Source organism: Crocodylus siamensis, chromosome 1, assembly GCF_052110815.1.
Source record: "Crocodylus siamensis isolate JL-2025a chromosome 1, ASM5211081v1, whole genome shotgun sequence".
Classification (NCBI taxonomy): domain Eukaryota; kingdom Metazoa; phylum Chordata; order Crocodylia; family Crocodylidae; genus Crocodylus; species Crocodylus siamensis.
This window is the reverse complement of record NC_143395.1, coordinates 307,346,661-307,374,252: the sequence shown is the minus strand read 5'-3', so window position 1 is coordinate 307,374,252 and position 27,592 is coordinate 307,346,661. Positions and strand designations below refer to the sequence as shown.

The window sequence follows — 27,592 nt, the reverse complement described above, 5'->3', positions numbered from 1 at the left end:
AGGTTCCTGGCTGAGATACAGGACCTCTGCTTTAATTCAGGAAGTGCACAGTCCAACCAGATGAAATGCCCTGTTGGACCTGGTCCTGGCCACAGGTGACAACCTGGTACGGGGCCTCCAGGTTCTTGACTACCTGGGTGATAGCGATCATCACTTGCTGGAATTCACCATCCAGCGCAGGGTGTCAAGGGCCTGCAGCGAGGCGGTAGCCCTAGACTTCAAGAGGGCCAACTTCAATGAATTGAGGAGATTAGTGGGAGAGGCGCTGGGGTTCTTGAGCAGGGGAGCTCAGTGCCCAAGATGAGTGGTTGTTCCTTAAGGAGATGATACTCAGGGCTCAAGGGGTGACTATCCCAACAAAAAGCAAGGGGGGCAGGAGTACCCAAAAGCCCCCCTGGCTCACCAAGGGTGTACGGAAATGCCTGATTGCCAAAAAAGGTGGTGCACAGCTGGTGGAAGGGGCTGCTATCTCCAAAGAGGAGTATACCTCCTCTGCTCGGGCCTGTAGGGAGGCTGTCAGGAAAGGTAAGGTGGACATAGAGCTAGGATTTGTGTCCAAAATCAAAGATAATAAAAAGTCCTTTTTCAAATATATAGGGAGGATGAAGAAAGCACTGGGAAATGTGGAGCCCCTGCCAGATCCTCTGGACAATCTGGTGGTTGCGCCAGAGGAGAAAGCAGACCTCTTTAACCAATTCTTCACCTCCGTTTTCTTGGGCAGGGACCGGGACTTCCCCACTGTGATGCAAGACGGACTCGAGGGGAACGCCTCCAGACCTCGGGTTGGGAAGGACCGGGTTAGAGAGCTTATGGAGAGGCTGGACGTGTTCAAATCAACGGATCCAGATGCTCTCCACTCCAGGGTGTTGAGGGAGCTAGCAGGGGTGGGCGGGTCATAGTCGAACTGGGGAGAAGTGGGCAGCAGAGTCCCTAGGGGCTCGGTCCTTGGGCCAGCGCTGCTGAATTTCTTTATCAGTGATTTGGACTATGGGGTGAAAAGCAACCAGTTTAAATTCACTGATGATACCAAAATTTGGGGTGAGGTGAGCACGCTAGTAGGGAGGGAAAGACTGCAGCAAGATCTGGATAAGTTACAGGGGTGGGCTGACAAGAGCAGGATACATTTCAATACTGACAAGTGCAGGGTGCTGTACTTGGGCAGTAGTAACCAACAGCACACTTATAAGATGGGGAAACTCCCTTCTTGAGAGCACAGAGGCAGAAAGGGATCTTGGAGTCATTATTGACTCCAAGATGAACATGGGCCAACAATGCAAGTTCGCGGTTGGCAGGGCTAACTGAACCTTGTTGTGTATCCACAGGTGCATCTCAAGCCAGGGCCAAGGAGGTGATCCTTCCCCTCTCTGCAACACTGGTCAGGCCACAGCTGGAGTACTATTTTCAGTTCTGTGTGCCCCACTTCAGGAGGGATGTGGACAACATTGAGAGGGTCCAGAGGAGGGCCACCTGTGTGATCAGGGGTCAGCTGGGCAGGCCCTATGAAGAGAGGTTATGGGACCTGAACCTGTTCAGCCTTTACAAGGGAAGGCTGAGGGGGAACCTGGTGACCGTCTATAAACTCACTAGGGGGGACCAGAAAGGTCTGGGAGAGACCTTGTTTCCCCTAGCACCCCCTGGCATAACAAGGAATAACGGCCATAAGTTGTTGGAGAGTAGGTTTAGATTAGATATCCGTAAGAACTACTTCATAGTCAGGGCGGCTAGGATCTGGAACCAACTTCCAAGAGAAGTGGTGCTGGCTCCTACCCTGGGGGTCTTTAAGAGGAGGCTTGATGCCTACCTGGCTGTAGTCATTTGAGCCTAGTTTTTCTCCTGCCCAGGCAGGGGGTCAGACTTGAAGATCTGCAAGGTCCCTTCCGACCCTACTTCTATGATTCCGTGACTTGCCTAGAACATGTTTGCAGAGGGGAGAGGGTTTGGGACCAGACTGCTGTTTGCTTCATTGTTAATTTAAGAAGTGGAGGTACTGACTGGCCTACAGCTGGATTTCCTCCTTCAGATTCTCAGTGAGCATATGCTGCAGAAGCTCTTCTGTTACCTTTTCAGGACATTTGGGGTGTGCTCCTTGTGTCCTTAGCCAGCCTTGCTTGTTGCTTTAAACCTTTAGTCGGAGCCATGACCCTCCTACTGTATAGTTTCATAGTTGGTAGGGTCGGAAGGGACCTGAGCAGATCATAAAGTCCGACCCATTGCCATGGCAGGAAAGAGTACTGGGGTGAAACGACCCCAGCAAGGTGTTCATCTAGCCTTCTCTTAAAGGCCCCCAGGGTAGGTGCCAGCACCACTTCTCTTGGAAGTTGGTTCCAGATCCTAACCGCCCTGACTGTGAAGTAGCGCCTCCTGATGTCTAGTCTGAATCTACCCTCTGCCAGCTTGTGACCGTTATTTCTAGTCACTCCTGGTAGTGTTCAGGGGAACAGGGACTCTCCCAATGCCTGCTGTCCCCCTTTGGCTAGTTTATAACAGGCCACTAGATCCCCGCTCAGCCTTCTCTTGTGGAGGCTGAACAGATTCAGGTCCCTTAGCCTCTTGTCGTAGGGCCTGCCCTGCTGCCCCCTGATCATGCAAGTGGCCCTCCTCTGGACCCTCTCCATGCTGTCCACATCCCTCCTGAAGTGCGGCACCCAGAACTGGATGCAGTACTCTAGCTACAGCCTGACCAGTGCCGCATAGAGGGGGAAGGATCACCTCCTTGGACCTGCTTGAGCTGCATCTGTGTATGCATGACAAGGTATGGTTGGCCTTCCTGACTGCATCCCCACATTGTTGGCCCATGTTCATTTTGGCATCGATAGTGATTCCAAGATCCTTTTCTGCCTCTGCACTGATGAAAAGGTAGTTCCCCAGTCTGTAGGTATGGTGCTTGTTCTTCCTCCCCAGGTGCAGTATCTTGCACTTGTCAGTGTTGAAACCCATTCTGTTCTCATTTGCCCACCCCTGTAATCTGTCTGGGTCTGATTGCAGCCTATTCCTGCCTTCTAGTGTGTCCATATCCCCCCCATATCTTAGTGTCGTCAGCAAATTTGAACAGGGTGCTTTTTTACCCCCTTGTCCAAGTCACTGATAAAGATGTTGAACGGTGCAGGCCTGAGGACCAAGTCCTGGGGGACCCCACTGCCCACATCCTTCCAGGTCGAAAATGACCCATCCACCACTATGTCGTTCTCCCTTAAGCTAGATGTCATAGAGGGTGCTAGCAGGCATTAGCTTCCATGCTGTCCATGCATATTTTTGCTTTTCTACTCAGTAAACAGCCTTAAAGGCCTTTTACCATCTTTACCATGCCTGTGCAGCTGGACATAATGAAATTCTTCGTTCTCAACAATAACAACTTTTCTCTGAAACCACTCTTTATTTTAAAAGTTATGGTCTGGAACATGGCTCTTTCTTGTTCTTAACAGTATAAAACTGAAGCACTTAGTCATTTAAGGCAGCTTAACTGTTTTCCTTTTAACACCTTTTTCCCCATATGCTTTTCCCTCTGCTTTCTTGTTAATAACTTCATCAATGCTCTCCTGTTTGCTTTTTATACAACTCGGGTCTCAGAATTTTATAAGCTTTTCAGTCTAGAGAATCTTTCTTATTTTATGCTTTAAGTAGTTGCTTTCTCCCCTCTTCCTATAGAATGGGCTGGGATTCTCTGTGTAACTAGGATGTGGCAAGTACTAAGAAAGTAAAAAGTAAACACCCACAATTTCTTAAGATCTGAAGATGGGTTCGGGAAAAACCATTTAATGCTTCAGAGCTCTTCTGAGGCCAGAGTGAAATTTGTGAGAGGAAGTACTAATAGCTTGAGAGGATAAATTTTCTTCCTCTGAATAATGTGTTTGCTTTTGAGTCTACAAAACCAACCTTGTAGACATCACATAGCATGGAGTGATTAATACATTTTAAACATGCCAGTAGTTTCAAGGTAATTTGACGGTTTATCAGAGACAGAGGCAAAGGGAAGTGAGCCCTTATGAATGGGCTCCTGTTCAGAATGTCATAATATCTGTTCGAATGAGATGCATGTACAGAAATATAATCCGTTGATATTCCGTTGCCTTTATTTAATATTTTTAAGCCATTTTCTTTTCTTAAATGGTTACCGGTTTAAGCCCCTGAAGATTCCATTTTTTAAGGTATCATAAAGAAGTTAGGAGTTAAGTGTAAGCAGTTTTCAAACTGCTGCTAATTTTCATAGAATTCCAGGACCCCCTGTAGCCCTCATCTGTTCCCATGAAACTGTAATCGTTGTTATTCTCATGGGGTAACTGTTACCCCGCAATTGACATGGTTGGTCTCGTGGGGTAACTTGTTAATCCCACCCACATGAACAAAGTGGAACCAGTGGCCACAGTACAAATGTACCAAAAACTATTTATTGAACATACAAATTGTTTGAAAGCGTATTTATGATGATTTGAACCCAAAATATTATTTCACTAGAACTATGAACAAAATTTAAACTTTTTTGGAGTTTGAAAACGTGAATGAACAATTTGCTAAGTCTGCAGTTCACACTGTTTTCAAACCAACAATTACTGCCAAAAACATTTCCTGACTGTTTTAACTAAATATTGTATTCATCACAAAGCAGCAAGCAGTGTGGTGTACACAAGCAGATCACTTACAAGCTTCACATCGTTTCAGGGTTTTGCGGTCATCTGTCCTTTGAACAAAAAGCACAATGTCCACTTGTGCTTGCAGAAAGTAGTACTGGTGTGCGTTGTGGCAATTTGTAATTTAGGGCAGTCATACCAGACTTGACGGATATAGACAGATTACGTGTATCCATTATTCTTCATTTTATTTGTCTGTCAAACAGCTATTCTCCAGGCTCGTGCAAAAAAGTAAGCGCTGTCTTCTTAAATGTGATCTTTGCTTCCAGTTTGCATTGTGGCCTAGCCAAATGATGAAGCTGGCAATGGTAGCCACATCCAGCATATTGAAAAAGTGTCACTGGCTACCTGTTGATTTTCCATCCGCAGGTGGTCATATGGGCTAAGTAGTCAAGGTTATCCACCCCACCCTTGTTTTTATTGTAGTTGTGGATCATGTCTGGCTTTCTTTGTTCTCCACCAATGACAAGTCATGGTGCATGCTTGCAGCAGCAGCACAACTTTGGATGTCTCTGGAACATAGGAAACTAGGGCGAGTTCCCCATCAAAAGCAAAAATGGATGAAAAAGTTTCTCTTCTTTGATTTGCTTGCATTTCATTTGGGATATCAGCCTTGTTTTTCTGCATTGTACCCACATAGGTCAAGTTCTGCTGTAGCAGTCTTTTTGCCAGGTCAGTACTTGTGAAGAAATTGTCACCCACAGTATTACTTCTTGTCTTGTTCCAGGAATGAAACTGTTTTTCAATGACCTGGGTACCAAGATTACCTTGGCATGTAGCTTCCGGTTGCTTGCCCAGATAGATGTCTCCATACAGGAGGAATGATGTTGCTGCATCACAGCACCACCAAATTTTCAAGCCATAATTGGCAGGCTTGCTGGGCATATACTGTCTGAAAGGACAGTGACCTCTGAATGCAGTGAGCTACTCATGAACTGTCAGGTGTGTTCCTGGAACTTGCCATTTCCCAAGCTGCTCTACAAATTGTGTCCAAATATCTCTGAAGGCAGCAAGCTTGTCCACAGCTCTCCTTTCCTCATGTGTCAGTTTGTTGTCAAATCTCAGGTAGTTGGTGATTTGACAGAATCGTTTTAAACTCATGGTGGCACAGAAGCAAGGACGCCTGGTGCGTTGCTCCCACAACTCCAGTGCCTCTGTGACCACTGTGGTATAGACCACTCACCAGCAGGAGGCCAGCATAGGCTTTCAACTTTGTTTCGTCCAGCTTTTTTCACTCCTTTCTATTTTCAGGATTGCTCTGATTCCACTCCCTGAATCTTCTTTCTGCCTCTGTTTGTTTCTCTTATGATAACAGTCAGGATATATTGTGAGAGAAATGGGTGGAACATTTCCACCCCTGTGTCTATATTACTTTCTCCTGTTGGCCCAGCACTTTCATGAACTGTCCTTGGCTGTTCTCTGATGATGTATTAGCTGTGAACTTTTTCCCACACTTTGCCATTCCTTCCTCTAAAGGGGTCATCATCTGCAACGCTTTCTGGGGCTGGTGGCAGTTGTTCTGCTCCATGTCCTGCCGTAGCCCCGGGCTGGTTCTCTTCCCTTTCCCATTGGAAGTGTTGGCATCACTTCTGCTTGTGGCACCAACTCCTCCTCCTCTGGTCATCCTTGTCTAACCTATCCTGTACAAATCTTCGTTGGACCTGTTGTTAAAACTATACAATCAACTTTGTCTTGTAGTTGTATGATAGCACCCTAATCTACCACAGATAAAGCAGGGGAAAAATTGCAATCAGTATTCTGCTACTGGAAGGTTTGTTAAAATATGCTGAAGAGGGCCATGTCCATGTTGTTCTCCCCCAAGTGAGAGGCAGCCTCTGCCCCTACAGTCCATACTAATCTGACCACGAGGTAAAATTCCTTCTTAACCCCAAACATGGTGATTAGGCTGACTTGGAATAGAGGGACATGACCCTCTAGCTAGGAATCTACAGGCTTTAGTCCCAGCCAGGAACACTGGCACAGCTCAGTTAGAATCATAGCCTTGGCTACCTCAGTCCATTTGGGTTGTGGGGGAAACTTGTGCTTCTAACTGTTGCTCTTTGCAGAGGACTCTAGACATAGCTACTCCTAGATCATTCTGTTTCCATGCTTATCTGGGATGCCTTTGAGGATGGCAAAAAAACCTCCCGACATAAGTAGTATCAGTACGGGGCGGGGGGGAATCTTTTTTTGGTCACATATGTCAATAAACAAAGCACAGAAGCATGGGAAAAACCCTCCATTCTGGTCTGCAACTTGGACAGCAAACATAACTCCACATAACCTCCTCTAACTGGCCAGCCAGAACTCCCCTTTCTGTATTGCCTCTATAAATATTATCCTAGCTCCTTTAATCTTCTTTCATAACTAAGCCAGATCATGGAGCTCTACTTCATTTTCGTGCTGCTGAGTGTGGTCCTCTCCTGTATCTACCTGCTGTAAAACTGCAGAGCTCTTTTTTAAATCTCACTGCAGTCTGTTTGGGGTGGGGGAAGTATATGCTTCTGACTAGTTCTTTATTGAGCACTCCAGACATAGCTACTCCAAGATCATTCCTTTCCAATGCTTATTCAGCCTCTTCTTGAATGTCTCCAGTGATGGAAATTGCACAGCATCCCTAAGCAGCCTATTTCACTGTCACTGTTCTAACAGAGAAGAATTTTCCTGATATCCAGTCTAAACCTACTTTGTTGCAACTTCATGTGTTTTGCTCTGTGCAGCAAGAGATAATTTATGGCAGTTCTTCACATATTTGAAAACTGCTATCATGTCCCCTCTTAAGCACCTTTTCTGCAAGTTGAACATGACTAGCTTCAGCCTCTCCTCACATAGCTTACTTTCTAAGTCTTGCATCATTTTTGTCATCTGCCTCTGGACACTCTCTAACTTCTCCATGACCCTTTAAAATGTGAGTTCAAAAGTATACAAATACTGTAGATGAGGCCTACCCAGTGCCAAATAGAGGCACTATATCACCTGTGTTGAGCACTTAATATTTATTTTGATGCTGCCCAAGATCTTATTTGCCTTTTCTGCAGCTGCATCATGCTGCAGACTTGTACCAAGTCTGTGATCCTTCATGACTCTTAGATTCTTCTCTGTAATACTTTTTTCCAGCCAGCTGTCACCCATTTTCTATGTTTTCATTATTCTTCCCACTGTATATCACCTTGCATTTGTCAGCATTGAACTTCATGCTGTTAACCCAGTTTTCAATCCATTGAGTTTCTTCTGTTGTGCTTCGGTTCTCCAGTGTGTTCACAGTCCTTTCCAATTTTGCTATTTTCACATTTATGTGGAGTGTTTGAAAGAGAAGAATGGAAGATTTTCCAGGTTTGTCATTTGGAGATTATAAACTCCCATCAGCTTTACTATCAGAGCTTGTAATTTTCATGAGATCAGTTATGAACTTCACTAGTTGCATGTGTGTGCATAGAGTTTGCCTACATTGCTTAGTATACAATTGTAAAACACTTATAACTTTTGGTGCATCAAGAGTAAGTTCCCTTCTCCCCCCACAATGTATCAAAGACACATTAGTTGTCAGTGGGTACATCTACATGTGTCTGATACTGTGCAGTCCCAGTGGTGCACAGTTTTTAGTAACCAAATTGCCGTAGAGTCTTATGTAGGTGCACTCAATAAATCTGTGTGAAATTCGTCCATGAGGCATTTGTCCATGTGAAATTTACACAAAGCAAACTAAACCTTTGGTATAGTCTCACATCTAGGACTTTAAAGGATAATTGTCATTGGACATATTCCAGAAGCATTGTAAGACCTTATTTAGGAAGTCTTTTAGCAGTTAGGGTTACATTCTTAGGTATCATTTAGGGAGTTGTTTTATTACTTAATATTTTATTTTAGTCATGTAGCTTATGTTGCCTTTAAAAAGGCCTGAGCCTTTTTTGGGTAAGAGTGGCTTATACATCAAATAAATAAATAGTTAAAAATGGGAGGGTGTGTGGGTGGAGGTGTTCCCCCTTCATAGAATTCAAGAGGCCTGCAGATTATGCTTGGCTTTCAATGGTAAATAAATATATTTCTATTAGCCATGCTTGAGTAAGAGTAATATAAGCTCTGATTAATGTATATAAAACCCATATAAAAGTTTTGCTGATAGCGCTGGCTGTACACTATTAGGGTGCATATGGGACTAAACTTGATGGAGAGTTGAGTGTTGATTGAAGTTGATTGCTAAAGTGCTGAAGTTGATTGTTAAGAGGAATTAATAAGGCTGGTGTCAAAGTGTAGACTGCAGCTGGTGATGACGAAGTCTGGGGGTTCAATGATGAGGTAGAGGTGTCAGTGTTTGCTGTGTAAATGCCTCAAGTACTGCTTACTTCATGCATAAGGAAGAACCTGGAAATCTTTGAACCTTGCAGAAGGCTTAGGGCATGGATGCAAACAATTGTGAACTATGGCCATGCCTTACCAGCAGTATTCAGGGCTAACATCTTGTGGCCCTTTTGGCTAGAAGGATTGGTGAAATAGTGCTGTGTATATAAGCATGAGCTCTGGTATTCTGACATCTGCTGCAGCTGAAGTGAACACTACTAAAATCTACATTAAAACATTGCTTTCCCTTGGGAAATACTATGGTTTTAATTTCTTTGAATGTTCATTATACGTAGGCTTGGTAGAAAATAAATTTAAAAAAATTTTTAAATTTTAAAATACTAAAATACAATTTTTAAATATATTTTTTAAATGTTTCAATTTTTTAAAATTGATTAAAAAATTTTTGGGTTTACATGAAATTGGGGGTATAGGGCCAGACGGGTAGGGGCCGTAGCTATTGAGTGGCTGGGCCGCCCCTTCACTGGTATGTGCAAGATGGGGCTTAAGGGGAGTGGGGAGCAGCTTCCTTCTCTGGGCTGGGCAGCCACTGCCTCTCCCTGTGTTTCCAGAACCCCTGCCCGGCCTGACCCCTGAGTGACTGGGGCAGGGGCCAAACTCCCACTGAGTGTTGATCATTCTGAGGCTGGCCTGGGTTTGCATGGCGTTTGGTGCCCGACCCCTGGCTATGACCTGGACAGAGCAAGTGGCTGGCACCCAGCGGCACCGTGCTTCTGGTTGCCAACAGCCCTGACCCTCCCACTCCCCACTTTCCAGCACAGCTCTACCAAGATGGCCTCCAGCTCCTGCAGAAGCTATCCAAGCTGCTGCCAGAGGAGCAGTATGCGGGTGGCACAGCCGGAGTTCCCCTTACCCATCTGCAGCAGCTGCTGCGTGTGTGTGTTTGTGCATGAGCATGTGTGCATCACTTTCTGCCCCATATTTCCTTACTGTCGTCCCCAATTTTTTTTGTTTCCTTTCTATATATTTTGATGATTACCAATGGAAATATTTTTTTCGTTGGTCTGAGTGACGGATTAAATTGAATTTTATCGATTTTAAAAATTGAATCCTGATGAGCCTTATTTTGCATTTAAATTTCCTAATCAAAATTTAACTAGCTCTTATTTCTTCTGCCAAGAGTAGCTTCTTTCATCGGATTCTTGCCTGACAGCCTCTTTTCATATTTAACTTGATACGAAGAATAATTTTAAATTTAAAAATGTGGGAGCTCACTCTAATCCTTCTAAAACTAGTAGTAACTTTGCCACTTGCTTCAGCATATTTTTTTTCTTCATGTATGTCAGATATTGAGAATAATTGTTGGCTTGTTCCCTAAAATTGGGACAGCCCCCAGAGGCTCAACTAAGAGGATGCCTGCAAGAGCTTAGAATATCCCTCTAGCAGCTGCCTCTTTCAGTTTAAGAGAAGGGAAGTATTACATAGCTTGATCCATAGGTACTGACCTCTTTCAACTCCCACTGACATCTGTGGAAGATGATGACATACAGCACTTCTCAGAATAAAGCCATCCTAAAGAGGAAGGAAATGATCCAAAACTGCCAGGGTATAGAATAGATCTGTTTGTAGATGAAACATTTTTAGGGTGTTTTTTTTTCTGTTTGAAATTAGAATGTTATTGGAATGCTTTATTAAAATCATGGTGTTGGGCAGGTTTATCTGTTCTACCCTGGTGGTAGCAGATGACAAGTTCAACTCAGGTGAATGGATGGTGGGATGACCCAGATCCCTGCTACCATCCTGCACTTCCTTGGAATCTCCCTGGTCTGTTCAATTAGAGTCCACTCTCAGGAAGCTAGGAGCTCAGGAGTCTTAAGAGCTCCATGTTGAGTTGAGGCTTCCTGGTTCCTTGCTCTACAGCTGAGAGTTAGGAAGCCTTGGGTCCTAGCTCTGGGGCACAGAGTCAAGATCAGCTCACAGCATGACAGGAAGCCATGGATAGTTCTGCTGGAACCCTGCCTATTTTTCATTGAAAGTTGATGAAAACTAGTAATGAAACTCTTGATTCAGAAAATTAGTATTTTCCAACGAAGCAAAACAAAAATGTATCCATAAAAATCTCATATAGCCACCCACTTTTTCTCCTTTCTCACATCCCTCAAATTTAGACAAATCTGGATTTTTAACTCTCAGAACCAAGGCCGTTTGAATGCAGAGTTTAGGCTTTACCTGTCAATGAAGTTTGAGTCCAAATCTGCCATTCAAATCTGTCTCTTTTATTAGGCCCTGTCTTCGTTTAAACCTGTAAGCAGTTTTCCATTTAACTAAAAATATTTGTCTTGGTATGTATCTAGGCTGAAGACAATGAAGTAAGCTTTGGACAAAATTATTTGACCATTTGAGTCCTCTCTTTGTTTATTCTATTTCGCCTATGGGATTCTGTAAAGGCAAGAACAATTTAAGGACCTTAACTGTAGCTATGTATTCATATGTACAGTAAAAGCTGTTTTTCCTAGAGTTAAACCTGAAGAGTAGGATTGGCTTATGTAGTGGTAATTGAAATTTGGAAAAATATGTTGGCCAAGAATAGATCTTTGAAATTATTTAGAAAAAATAGTCTTAAATATTCATGCTTAAATATGCAAACAAATGTGCTTTCAGACCAAGGAGTCTCACTTTTTACCTTTTGGTAAGTTTGGAACATTGCAACTTGATCCAAGTATTAGGGTCACCGACCAAAGTATTATTCTCTCAGTAAATATTGTTCTTTGTAAAATTAGACAAATGTTTTTATATCCCAGGGATTATTTCAGAACCATCAAATTTGTTTCCCAGGAATAAATGTGACTTTGGTTCTGTTTTTCTAACAGTATTTGTTGGATAAGTTGTTCAGAGGATTTAACAGCTTAAACATTTTTACCTACTGCCACTGTCTATGTGTTTGTCCTTACCCCATGGTAAAAAGAAACTAAACTTTGTCAATTTTTAGCACTGTTTTACTGAGAATTATGCTGCTCCTAACTAGCTTTTATTTGCCATATGCAAAAAATTGGGTGCACAGAGTGGCTGCGGAGCAGCTAGCGCATAGTAACTTTCCCTGGCCTTTTAACTCATTGTAATTTGCTCATATGGCTGTGCCCTTATGCATGTATTTAATTTCACTCATATGAATAGTCCCATTGATGGCAGTTGTGTTTGTCTTTTTACAAGGCTAGGGCTTAATTTATTGTATTGGTGTGAGCTTTCCATTGCATAACGGGAGAAAAATCCTAAAAATGGGACATTCAGTTGAAAGGCCAGAAGGGTCTAAGGGCATGTTTCATAGCAGAAACTACTTTTAATTTATGAAAGCCTGTGGCCTGGGTCCTGCACTTGTTGAAATGAATGGCTAAGATAATGGAAGATCCAAGCTAGAGCTTAACTTCTGATGACTGGTGCTGTGCAGCTGAGATCAGGCAGTCTACCATGCAGCAGGTTTGTTTACAAACGGGGTGTCAGGAAAGGGTAACGGCAGGGAAGAAGAGACTGACTCATTCAGGAGCACCACTTGTGTGAGGGGTAAGGACCCAACCACTATATACACTGACTTTTTCCTTGGGAAATAAAGGTGGAAAGTGACTCTGTTTTAGGAGTATCTTTCTCAGGATAAGATTTGCTTGTGCTCCTGTGTACCAGTCATTCCACGCCAAAGGCTACCAGTAGCAGTCCTAACAGGTACACAGGGCTCTTGGAATTGCATCTTAGGACTGGGGAGCAATACTGAAAACTGCTTTTGGCCGAAGCCACTTAGGGGTTATATCTGCACTGTGGCAGCAGTAAACACATACTGTTGAGTATAGCCCACCTACCTGCTCCCTGTACCGCACTCAAAACTGAGAAATACTCTAGTGGGGCTGCTCTAAGATGTCCCTCTGCAGCTCTTCTTGAGAACTTTGGTCTTTGGCATGCTTGAGTGGCTCCTGGGGATGACCCTGGAGTGGCCTCATTGGCCTCTTTCTGCATTTGGAACATGTGAATAGGAACTGGTGGCCCAAATACATTTGGGAACAGCCCAGCTAGGATATGCATCAGGATCTGGAATGGACAGATGCACAGCTAAGCTGGGGTAGGTTCAAGCAAGTAGGCTGTTGTTGCTAGAGCATCTTTGTAGTAACTGGCGAGGACGAACGTGTGCCACTACTGTATGTGCTGCTTTAAACGTACTCCCCTGCTCTTACAGATGCAGCCAGAGGTTTCAAATAGGAATCAACAGCGTTAAAAATTTTTGACCTGCTGTGGTCTTCTGGAATTCTTTGCCACAAAAGAATTGCTCTGTTGTTTTTCTGTAGTCAAAAAAGAGTGAAAACTAAGTGTTGGAATTTTCCAAGGGGTGCCTTGAGTCTAAAAGGTTGAGAACCACTGATCTAAAGAGTAGCCTTGATCATCAGTAGAGACCTACCTAAATTGTGGCAGAAGCACGCTTTGCAGTGACTTGTTAAATCTTGCTCTTTTCCTCGTGCACCACCACTCCTCATCCCCTCCCAACTGTCAGTTGGTGGAGGGGCCCCATTGGCCATACTGGTTGCTGCTGATTAGCTGAGGGGACAGCATTTAAATGGTTACTGTCTAATCATCAAGTGAAAGAGACATTGTAAAGTTATGGACAATGGACTAAAAAGGAAAATGAAATTTTCCTCAGCTTTAAAAAACCTTGCATGTTTATTAAGTTATTAGTGAATAGCACATAATAGTCTTAGTATAAATGGAAGAGGCACAACACACACTTTAATAAATGAAATTATTCAATTATCTCAAACAGTCACAGTAATTAATATTCAAAATGTTTAGTTTTTTTTTATTGCTTTGATGGTACAAAACTAAAAATCAGTAGTGGGGAAAAAATGTATTCTTTTTATTAACATTCAGGCAGTATCAATTTTGTTAGTTGCCCCTCATTTCAGCTTTATCGATAAGGCTGCTCTTGTACATGCTGTGTTTATACTTTACAAGACCACAATTACTCTGAATAACTAGAGCGTGGAATACAGATTCATTTCTGAGTCAGAAAACTCTTTGTGCCTCCTCCACTTTGTGCATCCCAGAATCTTCAAGTATGCAGGCTGATGTCATACTCTGAACAACAGTCCCAGAGTAAGGAGCTTGCTCTAGAAATTCAGCATTTGAGAACCACGAGGCTGTAAGACTCGGGGATTCATTAAACCAAGGTTTTACTGCAGTGTTTTCAGAATGCGATGTCTATGTGCCTTCCTCAGACCCCTCAGCAATGAGAGTTCATGTTCCATCTACTATAAACAGAGACTTTCTTCAGACGTGTAAGTTGTCATCTTAAAGAAACATACTTTTTATTATGTGCATGGTATGTGGCTTTTTTGCCCTCCAAATTGCTAGGGACACATTAGACTTTTAAGTTTTTTTTCTCATTTTAGCTTTTTCTCTTTGCTTTGCACCCTGAAACTGCTGTAGAGCTATACAAACCAAAGGGTGAATATAGTGATACATCTTTAGAAATCAGTATTATAATTTTTTGAGAGCCAGAATTTTGGTGAAAGTACTTTAAGCCACAGATATGAGATCAGAAATTATTTTATAAAGCAAAAGCTTGTGGTATGCTTCTATTCATACACTAATTCAGTAAAATTAACACGAGTAGTTATGTTGAAATAACTCCAGTTGTTAATCTTGATAAAGCAGGTATACCTGCAAGGCTACTCTGAATAAATTAAAGGCTAAAGGATCAAATCTCTAAAAATATTATTCCAAAAGTGTAATAATTACTTTTGGCTCAGCTAAATTTCATTTTCCTTTTGTGTATACTTTAACTGTTCTTAACTGTGGCTCACAGTGCCATTTCCGTAAACAAAAAGGAGAAAAGCTAGTGTTCACAAGTGCCAGTCTGAAGTACATTACATGAAAGAGTCACTATTTTGTCAAAAAATCCTGATATTGAGCTAGCAACATGTATTTAACTTTTCTGCTGGATTATGAAAATTAGAAATTGGACTGTGTAGAATGCTTTTTGCTTGCTTGTTGCCCAATACCCATCGTTTTCCAATACTGAAAGAGATCTTGGATGGCTAAAGCACATTTCACTGAAAGTATCTGCATCCAGTGTCTTTTAGTCTTTTGTTGATCCGATTTACAAGGATATCCACTTAGAGCTGAAATGATGCCTGTCACCAAATAGTATATATGCATAATATCATAGCTGTATTAAATAATGTAGAATTTTTGAACACTTGAACAGAGTTTTAGTGGGGTCCATATAACTTAAGTTATCCACACAAAATACTGATATGCTTTTTAAAAAAAATTGTAGCATTTCAAGGTAACATGGTAAAATACAGTATGAAAGAAAACATTGTCCTTCTAGCAATATTAGCAGCAAAACTCTGTAATTGGGTTTTAATTACATCTATTAACACCATGCTGTTAGAAGGTCTTCTAATGTGTTTCCATTGTTAAACATTTTTTTCTGGACTTGGAGTCTATTTCAAATTCGTTTAGGTTTAAAACTTGCCATTATAGGCTGTATTTGGTTTGAAGATTAGGGAACAGCTCAATGTTGAGTGTCTATGCATAGGAGGGAATTGCAAAAGGTAAGTTGTGAAGAAAACATAAACATAAAGATAGTATGTGCCTGTATGTGAGTTAGTTTTTATAAGCTCATATTGGGTTCTTACTTCAAAAATGGCCAGCTACATAATACCAATCATTAACAATCAGAACAGTAGTATTTTATTCCAAATGTTTGGTTGGCCTGACTACAAGTTTTGTGTTAGTGTAGAGATGAAAGGGGGATTTTAGTAATCATGATTGCTGTGTAGTAGGAGGACTTCCTAAGTAAGAAGCATTGTGCTAGAGAATGGCTCAGCAAATACTTTTCCCCTACATGTAAACAACACTCTGTGGAGCCTGTAATGTGCTGAATGGATTAAAGTGGAAGACTTTTGTATCTTACAGTGTAAAGGAACAAGTTAGTACTATAAAGAGCAGCACAAAACAGATCTTCATAGCTGTAATGCATAATTGAACACGTGGGTTTTTGGAAGAGAAAAGATGGGCAATCTAAATATTAATTTGGATAATGTTGCAAGAAGGATGTGGTTTGAAAAGAAGCAGTTCATAAGGGAGACATGTTGGATAGTGTGGGCAGAGGAGAGCAAGAACTGGGAAGAAAGAGGCAAATAGGTTGTGTTAAAGTTTCTCCTGATACTTGCTAAAGGAAAAATTGAAAAAATTATGCAGTGCCACAAGTGAGGGTGTATGTGTGTCACAGGCATGTATGGAAGTGTAGGTCCTCTTGTGAAGTGTTTATGCTCTGGAGTTTTTAAGCAACAAAATAAATAATGCCAGATAGAGAGAGACTGTGGCCTCTTCCTGACCAGTTATGATAATTTTATATTACAAAGCCAGTTTTTGACAATTGAGCTCAGTCTTACTGTCAGAGATCCTTGTTGCAAGGAATTGAGCGTGACTGTGATTTAAAATGGCACATCTTGACTAAGTACAGGCAGTTACAATGCCTGAAGCTGAATCGATTCAGTTTTTGCAGGTTGGTCTAAGTTGCCTAGACTGAACTGATAAGCAAGTGAACTTTTGATTCGCAAATGCAGCCACATGCAGCCCAGGCCAGAGGCTGGGGGTGCTAAAGCATGCCTCTCTGTTTGGCTGGAGCAGACGGCTTAGGGCAAGGTTAACTTGCCTACTCTGAGGGAGGAGGGAGGTGCAAAGCATCCTGGGATACTGGGGGACTTTGAATTCAAACTTGAATCTGGGTGGGGTCTGAGACAGAAGTTCAGTAAACTGACTGAATTTAAATCAGTTAAGTCTGATGGTACATCCATCCAGGTTTATCTTAAACTATTTTCAGTCATTTTGAAAGCAGTTTATGTGCATTGAACTTCTGTTCTGTTACAGGTATGAACTGGTTTCTGATCACTTCATACCGGTTTACCTGTGATTTCTGTCCATAGTCCTAAAGTGCTGCCAGAAACAAGTAAATATCACTTGCTAACCAAAGTTAGGCCAAGTTCTTGTAAATTTGAGTCAGATCTGATGAAGTAGTGTGAGAGTGCAGTTAGGGATTTCATTCCTTTAAAATGTTCAGTTATAGATAAAAAGTGTCTGTCTGTCTCCAAAATCTGATCTACTATCAATATTGTAGATGCTCTGGATTTTGATTTGATATTTCTGGGTTTATTTTGTGAATGATGTATAGGTGTTTGCACACCTAATAGTGCTAACGTTGTGTGGCACCCTCTTGTACTCTCGGAAGCTGCTCATGGTACTCCAAATAAGTCACAGCTTTAGAGGAAGAATATAAGAAATGGGGTATGGTAGACCAGTCTGTTTCCTGTCATACTTTTCCCAGCTGTCATAGGTTTAGGGATGTCCGTAACCTACGGTTACATCCCTAACTATTTGGTTCCTAAACGTATCCTCATTTGTCTGTTCTGTTCTTAACCTTGGTAACGCTGTTAGCCTCTACAACATCCTGTGGGAATTGGTTCAAAATGAGATTTTGTTAATTAAACCCCCTCCCAAAACCCAAAATAACTTCCAGTGACATAAGAAGTGCCCCAGCGTGAAAGGGCACCCAATATACTAATCAAGTAGCACATTTAAAATCAAAAAAAGGAAGTATCATATATCTTTATCATAATATAAATATAATAGTTTCTTTTCTCCTTTTTCCGAACCACTCATGACTTGATCTTTCTCCCCACTAGTTTTTCCCCCCCCACCCCCAATCCCTCCCTCAACATCCCTTTCTCAGGCTGAAGAGTTTTAGTCTTTTTGGTATTTCATCTTAGGGATACGATTCCATAACTTTGTTTGCCTTTGTTGCCATTCTTTCTACCTTTTCTGTTTCCTCTATATCTCTCGTGATATGGAGTGACTGGAATGGTTTATAGCAGGGATGTCAGATTTGGCCTGTGGAGCTGTTTGACCTGGTTGCAGGGTTCCAGGAGAGGTTGGGAATTCAGGTGCGGGATGCACTGGCAAATTCAGATGTGCAGGGCGGTGAGCACTGGCTGTGTTAGCTGCTGCTGCTTACCCTGCCATTGTCAGGTCTGAATTCTGCTGCATATGAGGCTTCCTGCAGTCCATATTTGACTCGCATGGAATCCTGTGGTCTGGATCTAACCTATGAGGAGTGCTGGTTTGGGGGAGCTGGTTGAATTTGACACCTCTGGTGTACAGTAAACTCTCTTCACATGCCCCTGAAGGTTATGGGCATGTGAAGAGTTTACAGAATGGCACGATGCTTTCTGTTTTGTTTTCCGAAACAAAGAATCGCCGTTTTCCTGGTAGAAACCAAAAGTGTGCAGATGTTAAAGTTGTTTTTTCTGGTGCAAAAATGTGTGCTGTAGGGGGAAAAAAAACCTAGTAATAATGAGAGAGAAATCACTCCCAGGAGACTGAACATCTGCATACTGTCCCCTGGCTTAACTCTTCCTGGGAGCTAGGAATGGAGCAGGAAGAAAGGCTCCCATGCCTTCCAGAGGCCAGGGTCATCCCAGTCAGGACAAGAAGCAAGGGACAGCTGCTTTTGCCCTTCCCATAGACCAGTGAGGTGAAGCCCACTTCCTGGTTGCTTCTTTTAAGTTGCAGTCCAGCTGAGTGGAATGGGTTGCAAGGAAGCTGGCAGACTCTGAGAACTGGGCTTAGGGACTTTCTGTGGGGCACTAAGCCAGAGCACCTGTCTACTTGTCATGCAGTGGTGTATGCTTATTTATCCTGCTGCTCTGTCCTCCTGGCTCCCAGTGCCGCATACCCCAGTGGAGGGAGAAACCCTGCAGGCTCCCCTGCTTGCTTCTTGTACCAGAATCCCCAGCATGAGAGCCCACTAGGGGTCTTTGCCCTGCTGGTCTGTGTACTTTCCTCAGACCAGGATCATCCCAGTCTGGGGAAGACATGAAAAGCATGGGAAGAGAGGCAATTGTACACTGAACATTTGTATTGCTCCCTTTCCTGGAATCATTTCTAGTGGTCGAAATTTTGTACATGGTCTAAGCATGAATGACTCGTGCCTCCCATGACTGGGGTGGGGGGAGGGGGGCACAATCTGTGGATAGCAGTGTTGGCGGGGTGGCAAGTGGCAACCATTCACAGAAGCTGGCAGCAGTGGCAAATCTCAGGGTGTGCACATGGTGCCACCCCTCCCTCCCCCCATATCCCCCCATGAGTCGCCTATGGTTTTAAATGTCTACAGTTAAGCTTATTCCTTCTAACGTGCATTGCTCTGCACTTTGGTTAAGCTAAATGTATTTGTTTACTACATTACCCACTCAGTTTTGTGCCATCCTTCTGTAACTTTTCACCATCAGCTTTGGGTTGGACTGCCCATAATAATTTGGTATCATCTGCAGATTTCTCTTCCTCATTATTTACTGCATTTTCCAGATCATTTGGAATTGTGTTGAAGAGTGACCTGTGGGGATAAGCTTTTGTTTAACTAGTTGGAAGCAAGGATTTTGAGTGTGTATAATCAAATGAGAATATTAGAAGTGTATAATTAATCTTGTTCTATGAAAAAAGTGGTTTAAATTGGATGACAAAATGAATAACCCATCTGCAACTTTTTGGGATGATATTGATAATATGTAGGGATTACATTACATACATACGTCTTCCAGTATATAAGGTTGCCTGCTCAGAATAGTGTATGTTCTGGGGTACAAGTTTCATCAACAAATGGTTCTGAACATACATCTTAGGGAAAACTAATTTCACTTTGCGTTCCTATGTCAGTTAAGTATTGTTAAAATAAATAATGCCCTTGACCTATACTAATTCTCTGAAATACTCATTGTGAGGAGTTTGAGACATACCTTGATTGCTTGTGAAAGCAGATATTAATGGTGCTATCCTATGGCTTTTGTTCATTCACTTGCTTTTCAGCAAAAATATATACAAGTATTAGGGATTGTATAATGTTCTGGATTGTTGCAAACTTTGCTATAAATTCACTAAGTATCAAATGCTCTTAAAAAAATATGATGTCCTCCTCCCCCCCCCCCCCGGGTGTATTATAGCTTTCACATATTTTTCATTTCTTTTTAAAAGAAATATGAATTCGTTAATGTATGATCATTTTTTATTTGACTTACAAAAGGGCAAAGCATGAGGCAGTTGCTTAGTTTATACTCGGTGAGAATTTGAAAACGGAGTGGCTTGCTTTAGTAAAGACTGAATTAACCAACTGCATAGTGTTTTCTGAATTAGTCTTAATAACCTTAATCTATAACCTTTACTTAAACCAAGTAGCGTTTACCAGAATAACAAACAGAAGCTAATTGGACTCTGACTAGGCAACGCCTATTCATGCAGGTAGTCCTATATGAGAGCCACTGCTCTTGGAATTAAGGGTGGGCCTAAGGCTGTAAACTCCTTGAAGTCAGAGCCCTTGTCTTTTCTTAGTTGTACACAATTTGGAAAATGCCATCAGCATTCAGCAATTAAGATCTGGATTGCTTTTTGATTATCTGTTGCCTTGGGCAAAAGCTTACTTGAGCTGAAGGATTAGAATAATTAGAATAATGTATTTCTCTTCTGTTCTCTTCATTCCTAATTTGTTAACTCTTTTTTTTTTTTTTTTTTTTTTTGCATGTGTAGTGAAGAACTAGGGGAATTCATGGAGATGAAAGGTGCCAACAGCCCTGGGATCCTTGTTTTGACCACAGGCCTCAGCAAACCTTTTATGCGTCTGGATAAATACCCCACATTACTCAAAGAACTTGAAAGGCACATGGAGGTATATCTTATCAGCATTTATGTTCCAGCTTAATGATGATTTGACAGCAATTATTTTAAAGGTACATGTCAAACATGATGGGCCCCAAATTATATTCCTTTTATCTTAAAAGATATAGTAGGCTTAAAATTCATCTCAGTAGAATTGTAACAACATAGTAAATTCTCAGAAAGCTTATAAACAAAATCCATCCAGGGATATTAATTTCTTATTCAGGGTTTTTAGATGGATTGTCTCTTGAGCTGGTTTCCTGAAATCTCTGCTTTATTTTTGTAGAAAGGATATATATATATATATTTTTTTTTATCTGAGAGGCCATTTCAGTAGTATTTCTTTAAAAGATTGGGCCTTTCTTGTATTATGTCCAATAAGGAGCACTGGGTATGTTCCAGCATGGTAGTGCATTTCAGTGACTAAACTTGAATTTGATTTTAAAAGTTAGACTTTTTGTGGGATTGGTACATCACATCTTTGAGTCAGCTGCAAATGTGTCTCACTTAACATATTTGGGGAAAAAAGCATGTGGCTGACTGGTGAAATTACAGGAAAGGGCAGCAGCAGCAGATCCATACTAACCTTTTAGAAGTTGTGTAATGGTAGAAACTTAAGCTGGGAATAATCTGCTGAGTACAGCGTCAAACTTAATTTTCCAGATCCTTTTCTGTGGAACCATGAAAGAATAGCAGTAGTATAACATCATTGCTAAGTACAGGCTGTCAAAAAGCCCAAGGCTGAATTGATTCAATCCTTGCAGGTTAGTCTAAGCTGCATATCTTGAATCGATACGCAGGTGAACAGACATTTGCTTTTGATTCTGGAAATGGAGCCACATAAGTGCAGATGTTCAAGTCAGAAGCCAGGGGAGGGGAGGGAGTACTAGAGCGTGCCTCCCTGCTTGGCTGGAGCAGACGGCTTGGACCAAGGCTAGCCCATCTACCCTGTGAGGGGGGCTTTGTGGGGAGGTGCAAAGCATGCTGGGGGACTGTGAGTTGACTTGAATCTGGAGGGTCTGGGACAGAAGTTCAATAAACTGATTTCATCTAAATCAGTTAAACCTGATACTGCATCCATCCAGGATTATTTGAAACTGGTTTTGGCCATTTTGAAAGCAGTTTATGTGCACTGAACTTCTGTTGCGTTACAGATTTGAACTGGTTTTTGATCACTTATACTGGTTTGTATTTAACTTCTGTCCCTAGCCAATGGGAGAGACTGCTTATTCTTGCTACAAGAAGGCAAGTGTACAATACTAAAGGAAGTAGGCAGTAAAAAAGGGCAGAAAGGTTGGTTACAAGAGTGTTACAGCCTTGTCTGTAGTGAAGCTAATATGACTGTAAAAGGTACAATTATCATTATCAAAAATTAGGTTACTTTTTTTTCTCTTTAGGATTATCATCCAGATCGACCAGATATTCAGAAGTCCATGACTGCCTTCAAAAATCTTTCTGTAAGAGTTAAAAATTTTAAAAAAGTATCACCCTTTCCCCTTTCTTTTGTTTAAAAAAAGAAGGAAAAAATGGTTACTGATTTTTGTGCCTCGTAACAAAACTTTTTTCTTTTTTTCTTTTTTTTTAACTTGTGAAATTGAAGGCCTTGATGCTGTGCTTAGGGTTTGTGAAGGAGGGATTCAGCCAGATCCTTGATTTTTGTGTGAAGGGTACCATATGTCCCGGCTTTCCTGGACACGTCCTCTTTTTGGGTCCTCCAGTCTCAGTCCGGGTGGTTTTTTAAAATATCAACAAATGTCCAGGATTTTGCTCTGTTTTAGCATCGAAGTTTTTCCTGGCATTTCCTAGCTTGCCCTAGCAAGGAGTTGCTTGGGGCTGGGCAAAATGGTGGCGGAGAGCGATTGGAGGTAGGGGGCATCATATGTGGGCAGCATGCAGCCAGGCAGGGTAGTGGGAGCAGCCAGGGCAGTTGGATGCAGGTAAATCTATGGAGGGTGGTTGTTGGAGAGCCAGGGCTTGGGAACTGTCTAGGGGTAAGTAGGTGTGTAGAGGGAATGGGTGTGAGGGAGAAGTGTGGGTGGTGTTGCTGGTGTTGGGGGAAGCTGTCCAGATGCTGGGGCTGCAGTGAGGTGGGGGAAGGGAGGGGGGTGGTCTTTGGGGGGGCAGCAGGGAGCTGCATGGCCAGGCCAGTGACACTGGGGCCGGTGCCTGTGCTTGCAGGGATGGGGCAGCTGGGAGATGCTGCTCGACTGGGGAGAGCCTGGGGGGCTGTGGGTTGGGAGTGAGGGGCATCAGCAGGGCTGGGGGGCAGTGGCTTGGGAATGAGGGGTGGGGGCTGCTGTGGATTTGGGAGCATGGCACACAGGCAGTTTCAGTGGGTTGTGGGTCAGGAGTGAAGGGGTATCATTGGGGATGGAGCGGGGGGCAGAGGTGCAGGTTGGGAGTGGGGGGCACTAGCATGGTCTTGGGGGGGCAGGGTACTGTGGGTTAGGAGTGAGGGTCAGCAGCAGGGCTTGGGGGCCTGTGGATTGGGAGCAAGGGGCAGGGCGTGGGCATATAACTGTCTACTTCCTTGCCCCCCAAAATCATATTTCGCCCCCCACACCCCTTCCACAGCCATCTCTGATAGATGTCCTCTTTTTTGAAACTGGAAATATGATAACCCTACTGGTGCGAGTTAAGATATCGCTTACTACCAATTAGGGATGAGGCATAATGAAGCTCTGCCTGACCAGTCAGCCCCTCATGCAAGCAGAGTATCTCCTTGCATCAAGGCCTGTTTTTCTAACTTCTTAATGCTGGATTTGCAATGTCATTTTTGCTCCCCCCCCTTCCCCACCCCCTCCGATGGAGAGTCCAGCCTATGTTAGTACTGCTGGAATATGCTAGAAGAGGAAGAATGATCAAAAGTCCACCTATTCTTAAACCCAAAACAGAACTGGGTGTTGCAGAGAGAGAAGGAATAAAGGTTTGCTCTGAAAAGTTTCATGAGAGATGGGGCAAATGGGGAGACCAAACAGAGAGGGAAGGACATGAGAAAATAGATAATAAAGACTTAATGTCTGCGCAGTTAATATACTTTCTTTACCAAGTGAAACCATAATGATATAGAACATACTTTAGGGTTGTTAGTTGTAGCCATGCTGGTCTAAGGACATACACAGATGAGGTTCTTTGGGTAAATGCGGTATCTTTTATTAGACAGCCAAATAGTTGGAAAAATTGTTCTTTGCAAGCTTTCAGGCACAAACACCCTTCTTCAGGCATAGGCAGAGTCTGCTGGTGTTATGTCAAGATGTCTCCACCGCTCCCACAATAACTGCACCCCACAATAGAGCCATCTCCTTTCCTGGATCTTACATCTGCACCTCCAGAAACGTAATGTATTTCATCTAATGCACTTAATGCCCTGATGGAAAATACGTAGGAGAAACCAAACAAAAACTGCATACCAGAATGAACATATACCCAAAATCTATCAAAGCAAAATACCCAATTACTTGTGGGTGCCTGTTTCTCACAAGGCAACCGCTCTGTCTCCAATCTCTCAGTTCTAGTCCTCAAAGGGAATTTACAGAACACCTTTTGTAGATGAGCCTATGAACTTCACTTCATAAATCTATTGGATACAAAAAATCATGGATTAAACATAGACATTGGATTTATGACACATTATAACCTGCCTTCCATCTGATAACCCCTGGTGATCTGTCTGCATTTTACCAGCTACATTCTTCTATCACCAATTCTACATTCCACCTCCCCCCACCACCTACCTGTCTCACCTTTGTCTACCATTCCGTCTGATCCTCACTGCCACACAGTTGCATTTTCACAGATCTGCATTTTGCCTTCTGTTCTACCCAGGAAAGCACACAGAACACCAGCAGACTCTCCTTATGCCTGAAGAAGTGTTTGTGCCCAAAAGCTTGCAAAGAACAGTTTTTTTCCCCCCACCTATTTAGTTGGTCTAATAAAAGATATCACATTTACCCAAAGAACCCTGTCTGCTAATTTTATATACAAGGCAGCTATATTCCCTCTTTCTAGCTGGCTAGCTATTCATAGGCAACAGTTTATTAAAGAGGAAAGATTTGAAGGAGAATGATGTAGTAACTGGATGGGTAAATTTTACAGCAGTTTTGAAGCTACTAAATTAAAAGGAAAAGCACTGGTATTAACAGAAATGTAAATTTAAGTAGTACTTTGAGTATTTCTTACAATGGAATGTATTCAACTTGAAACAAATTGTCTGTGTCCTGTATCAGGTACTCAAAGCATAGCGTTGTAAATGTATAATATTTCAGCTGACACTTGCTCCCTATAAGTCGTGTTTGCAGGCACACCACCTTCATAGTATTTTCCCTGTATCTAATAGGCACAGTGTCAAGAAGTACGGAAAAGAAAAGAACTTGAACTCCAGATACTGACAGAAGCTATCCGCTGCTGGGAGGGAGAGGACATCAAAACACTGGGCAATGTAATTTATATGTCCCAGGTCATGATTCAGTGTGCTGGAAGTGAGGTAAGGTAGTTCGAATCCTCATTATGTATTTTTTCCCTTACTTTTCTGCTGTTACAGTTAATAATGAATGCTGGATACTGAACAGCAGACATAAAAAGACCACTCTAAGAAGGAAAAAAAAATCTAGACTAAATGCACTTGTATACTAGCTTACCTAAAACTTATAAATGTACATGTTAAACTGCTTGCTTCGATTTATAAGTACAAGCCCCGCTAAAATTGACTGAAGCTTAGCCAAATAGAGCTGTTGGAAACACTTTAAAAATAACCTTAAGAGGTTGTAAGTGTTTCCAAAGTGCATAATTAGAGAGAATTTTCACTTTGCACACTTACATTATAAAACAGTCTGGCAAAGCAGTTATTACCACATGTAAAGAGAATTTAGAAATGCTTATTTTACATTGCATCCCAGACGCATTCTCCCTGGGTCTTTTGGATCTCTTTCTCAATGGTTTAATATTTAGAGAGCTCAGTCAAGGGATTGAGTGATTTTTTTAAAATTTTTTTTAAATTATTTTTTATTTTTGTTTTGTTTTGAGGGACAATATGAAATATGACGGCTTTGAGGTCACTGAGTGGTGATTCAAATATAGCACCTTATATAAAATAAGAGAGGTCATAGAAGGGAATGATTTTCTTGAGGAGATCTGCATAAAGATTGAGTCCAGACCTTAAGTAGCTTAATTCAAGTGGGGAGGCTGTGGAAAAATGTATTGACAGTATTACAAACTGAGTATGTAGAGGAAAAGATGTTATGCGCACAGGGCGTACAGTGTGAATTAAAAACAAGCAGGAATCTTACTGGGATAAGGCATGCAACATAAAAAGAATAAAGAACCCAGGCATACTCATTCATTCATACAAAAGAAACAAGCACATGCACACACAGATAGTTAGACAGTCCTGCAAAGGTTAAGGTGTTACCAAGTTCTGAAGTCACTCAGGTCAGTCTGGTGGCCAGCCAGACTAACCACAAGGGCTGGAGTTAGGTCTTGTTGGATCCACCCAAAACTTCTTCTTGCAGGTGGAAAAGACCCCAAAGCCTTGTTTTTGTGTTCATTCTTTATAGTGATAGCTGTCCATACAAACCTGTGCATTCCAGTGAGTCAGACATGAAAGTCATCCTCCTTGTCCTGTTGGCAGGCTGGGATTATTAGTAGGACATGATCCTTCTGGTCTGCTAGTCTTCAGGGAGGTCATTGCTTGCAGTCTTCAGCTGTCGGGGTGAAGCATGATCCAGTATTTGGTAATTCTTAACTGCTGACTCAATGTTGCTGCAGCCTTTAACCATTAAACCAGAGAAGGCTATTTTCACCTGCTGCGAGAGGACTGTCTTCCTTCATGTTGTCACATCCATACATCATTCACTCTTTCCTTACCTCTTTCCATGTAAGCCAGACATCCTGCAAACCTTACACAGGCATTTTCCTTGTACTAAATTTAAGTTCTAAAATCATGAGACCAATAGGGCAAATATATTTATGCTAAGCAATAGGAAATTTAAAATACATAGTTAATTCCAGAACACTAATAATGACTGATCAAAATATTATAAAAAGTAAATCATAACAAGATTAACTTTATCTTAATGGTTAAATATTTCATTTATATAAAAAGGAAAAACAATGTAAGCGATCAAAGTGATTTATAGTTACTGTAATACTACAAAGATCACCCTAAACTAATTTGAAATGGTGGATAAATTGTTATTTTATGTTTTTAAAGTAATTTCAAATAAAACTTTTAAAAAAAGAAGTATGTAAATAGCCCTATGGTATGGTATGCAGACTTCTACTAAAGGAACTTGCTAACATGGTAAATTAAGTCCTTTTAGAAACCCAGTAAATGTGTATCTTTCCTAGCAGAACCACAAGGTCTCCCATATGGGAGGTGAAACATGTATGTTGGGAAACAAATGTTCATTGGCGGCACTAGGGTTGATCCTGAGCTGGTGTAGATTTGTTTAATGGCTAACCAGTAATAGTATACAAAAAATAGCAAAACTCTATTGGAACATGCTGGATGAAGACAAATTTCTACTATAGAAGTTTTATTTCTGCAGTTTTTCGCTATGAAAACATACCAAGTGTTTATAAATTGCATTATTTCTGTTCTAATTTATCCAGTTTCTATATTGCTGTAAAAGTTTCTGTGAACAGAGAAACAAAAATCCTTTTACAAATGTTTAAATGAATTCCTTAAAACTGTTAGAAATTAATATCTGTTGCCATCAGAAACTTAAGTTAGACATTTTAAAAAATTGACACTCATTAAATAGAATTTTTAAAAAGTTCAACTCCTTTGTTTGTATGTGTGGTTTTTTTTGTTTTTCCCTTTGGCTTAAAATCAGGAACTGAAGTGGGATTTAGCCTCATGGAAGCCTCATAGCATTACGACATCGCTTTTTGACCATGTATAGAACAGTTTATTTCAATAG

At 41.7% G+C, this 27,592-nt stretch overlaps 1 protein-coding gene across 3 annotated transcripts in view; it reads left to right on the top strand.

The window, feature by feature from the left end:
• The window catches only part of ARHGEF7 (Rho guanine nucleotide exchange factor 7), a 182,107-nt gene that overhangs the window by 118,527 nt on the left and 35,988 nt on the right, over positions 1-27,592 (top strand). For all 3 annotated transcript variants that reach the window (XM_090022132.1, XM_090022123.1, XM_090022142.1), the window contains 3 exons: positions 20,544-20,682; positions 22,070-22,129; positions 25,009-25,155. In XM_090022132.1, coding sequence (XP_089878258.1) covers positions 20,544-20,682; positions 22,070-22,129; positions 25,009-25,155 — 346 coding nt within the window. The remainder of the gene's footprint in view (positions 1-20,543; positions 20,683-22,069; positions 22,130-25,008; positions 25,156-27,592) is intronic.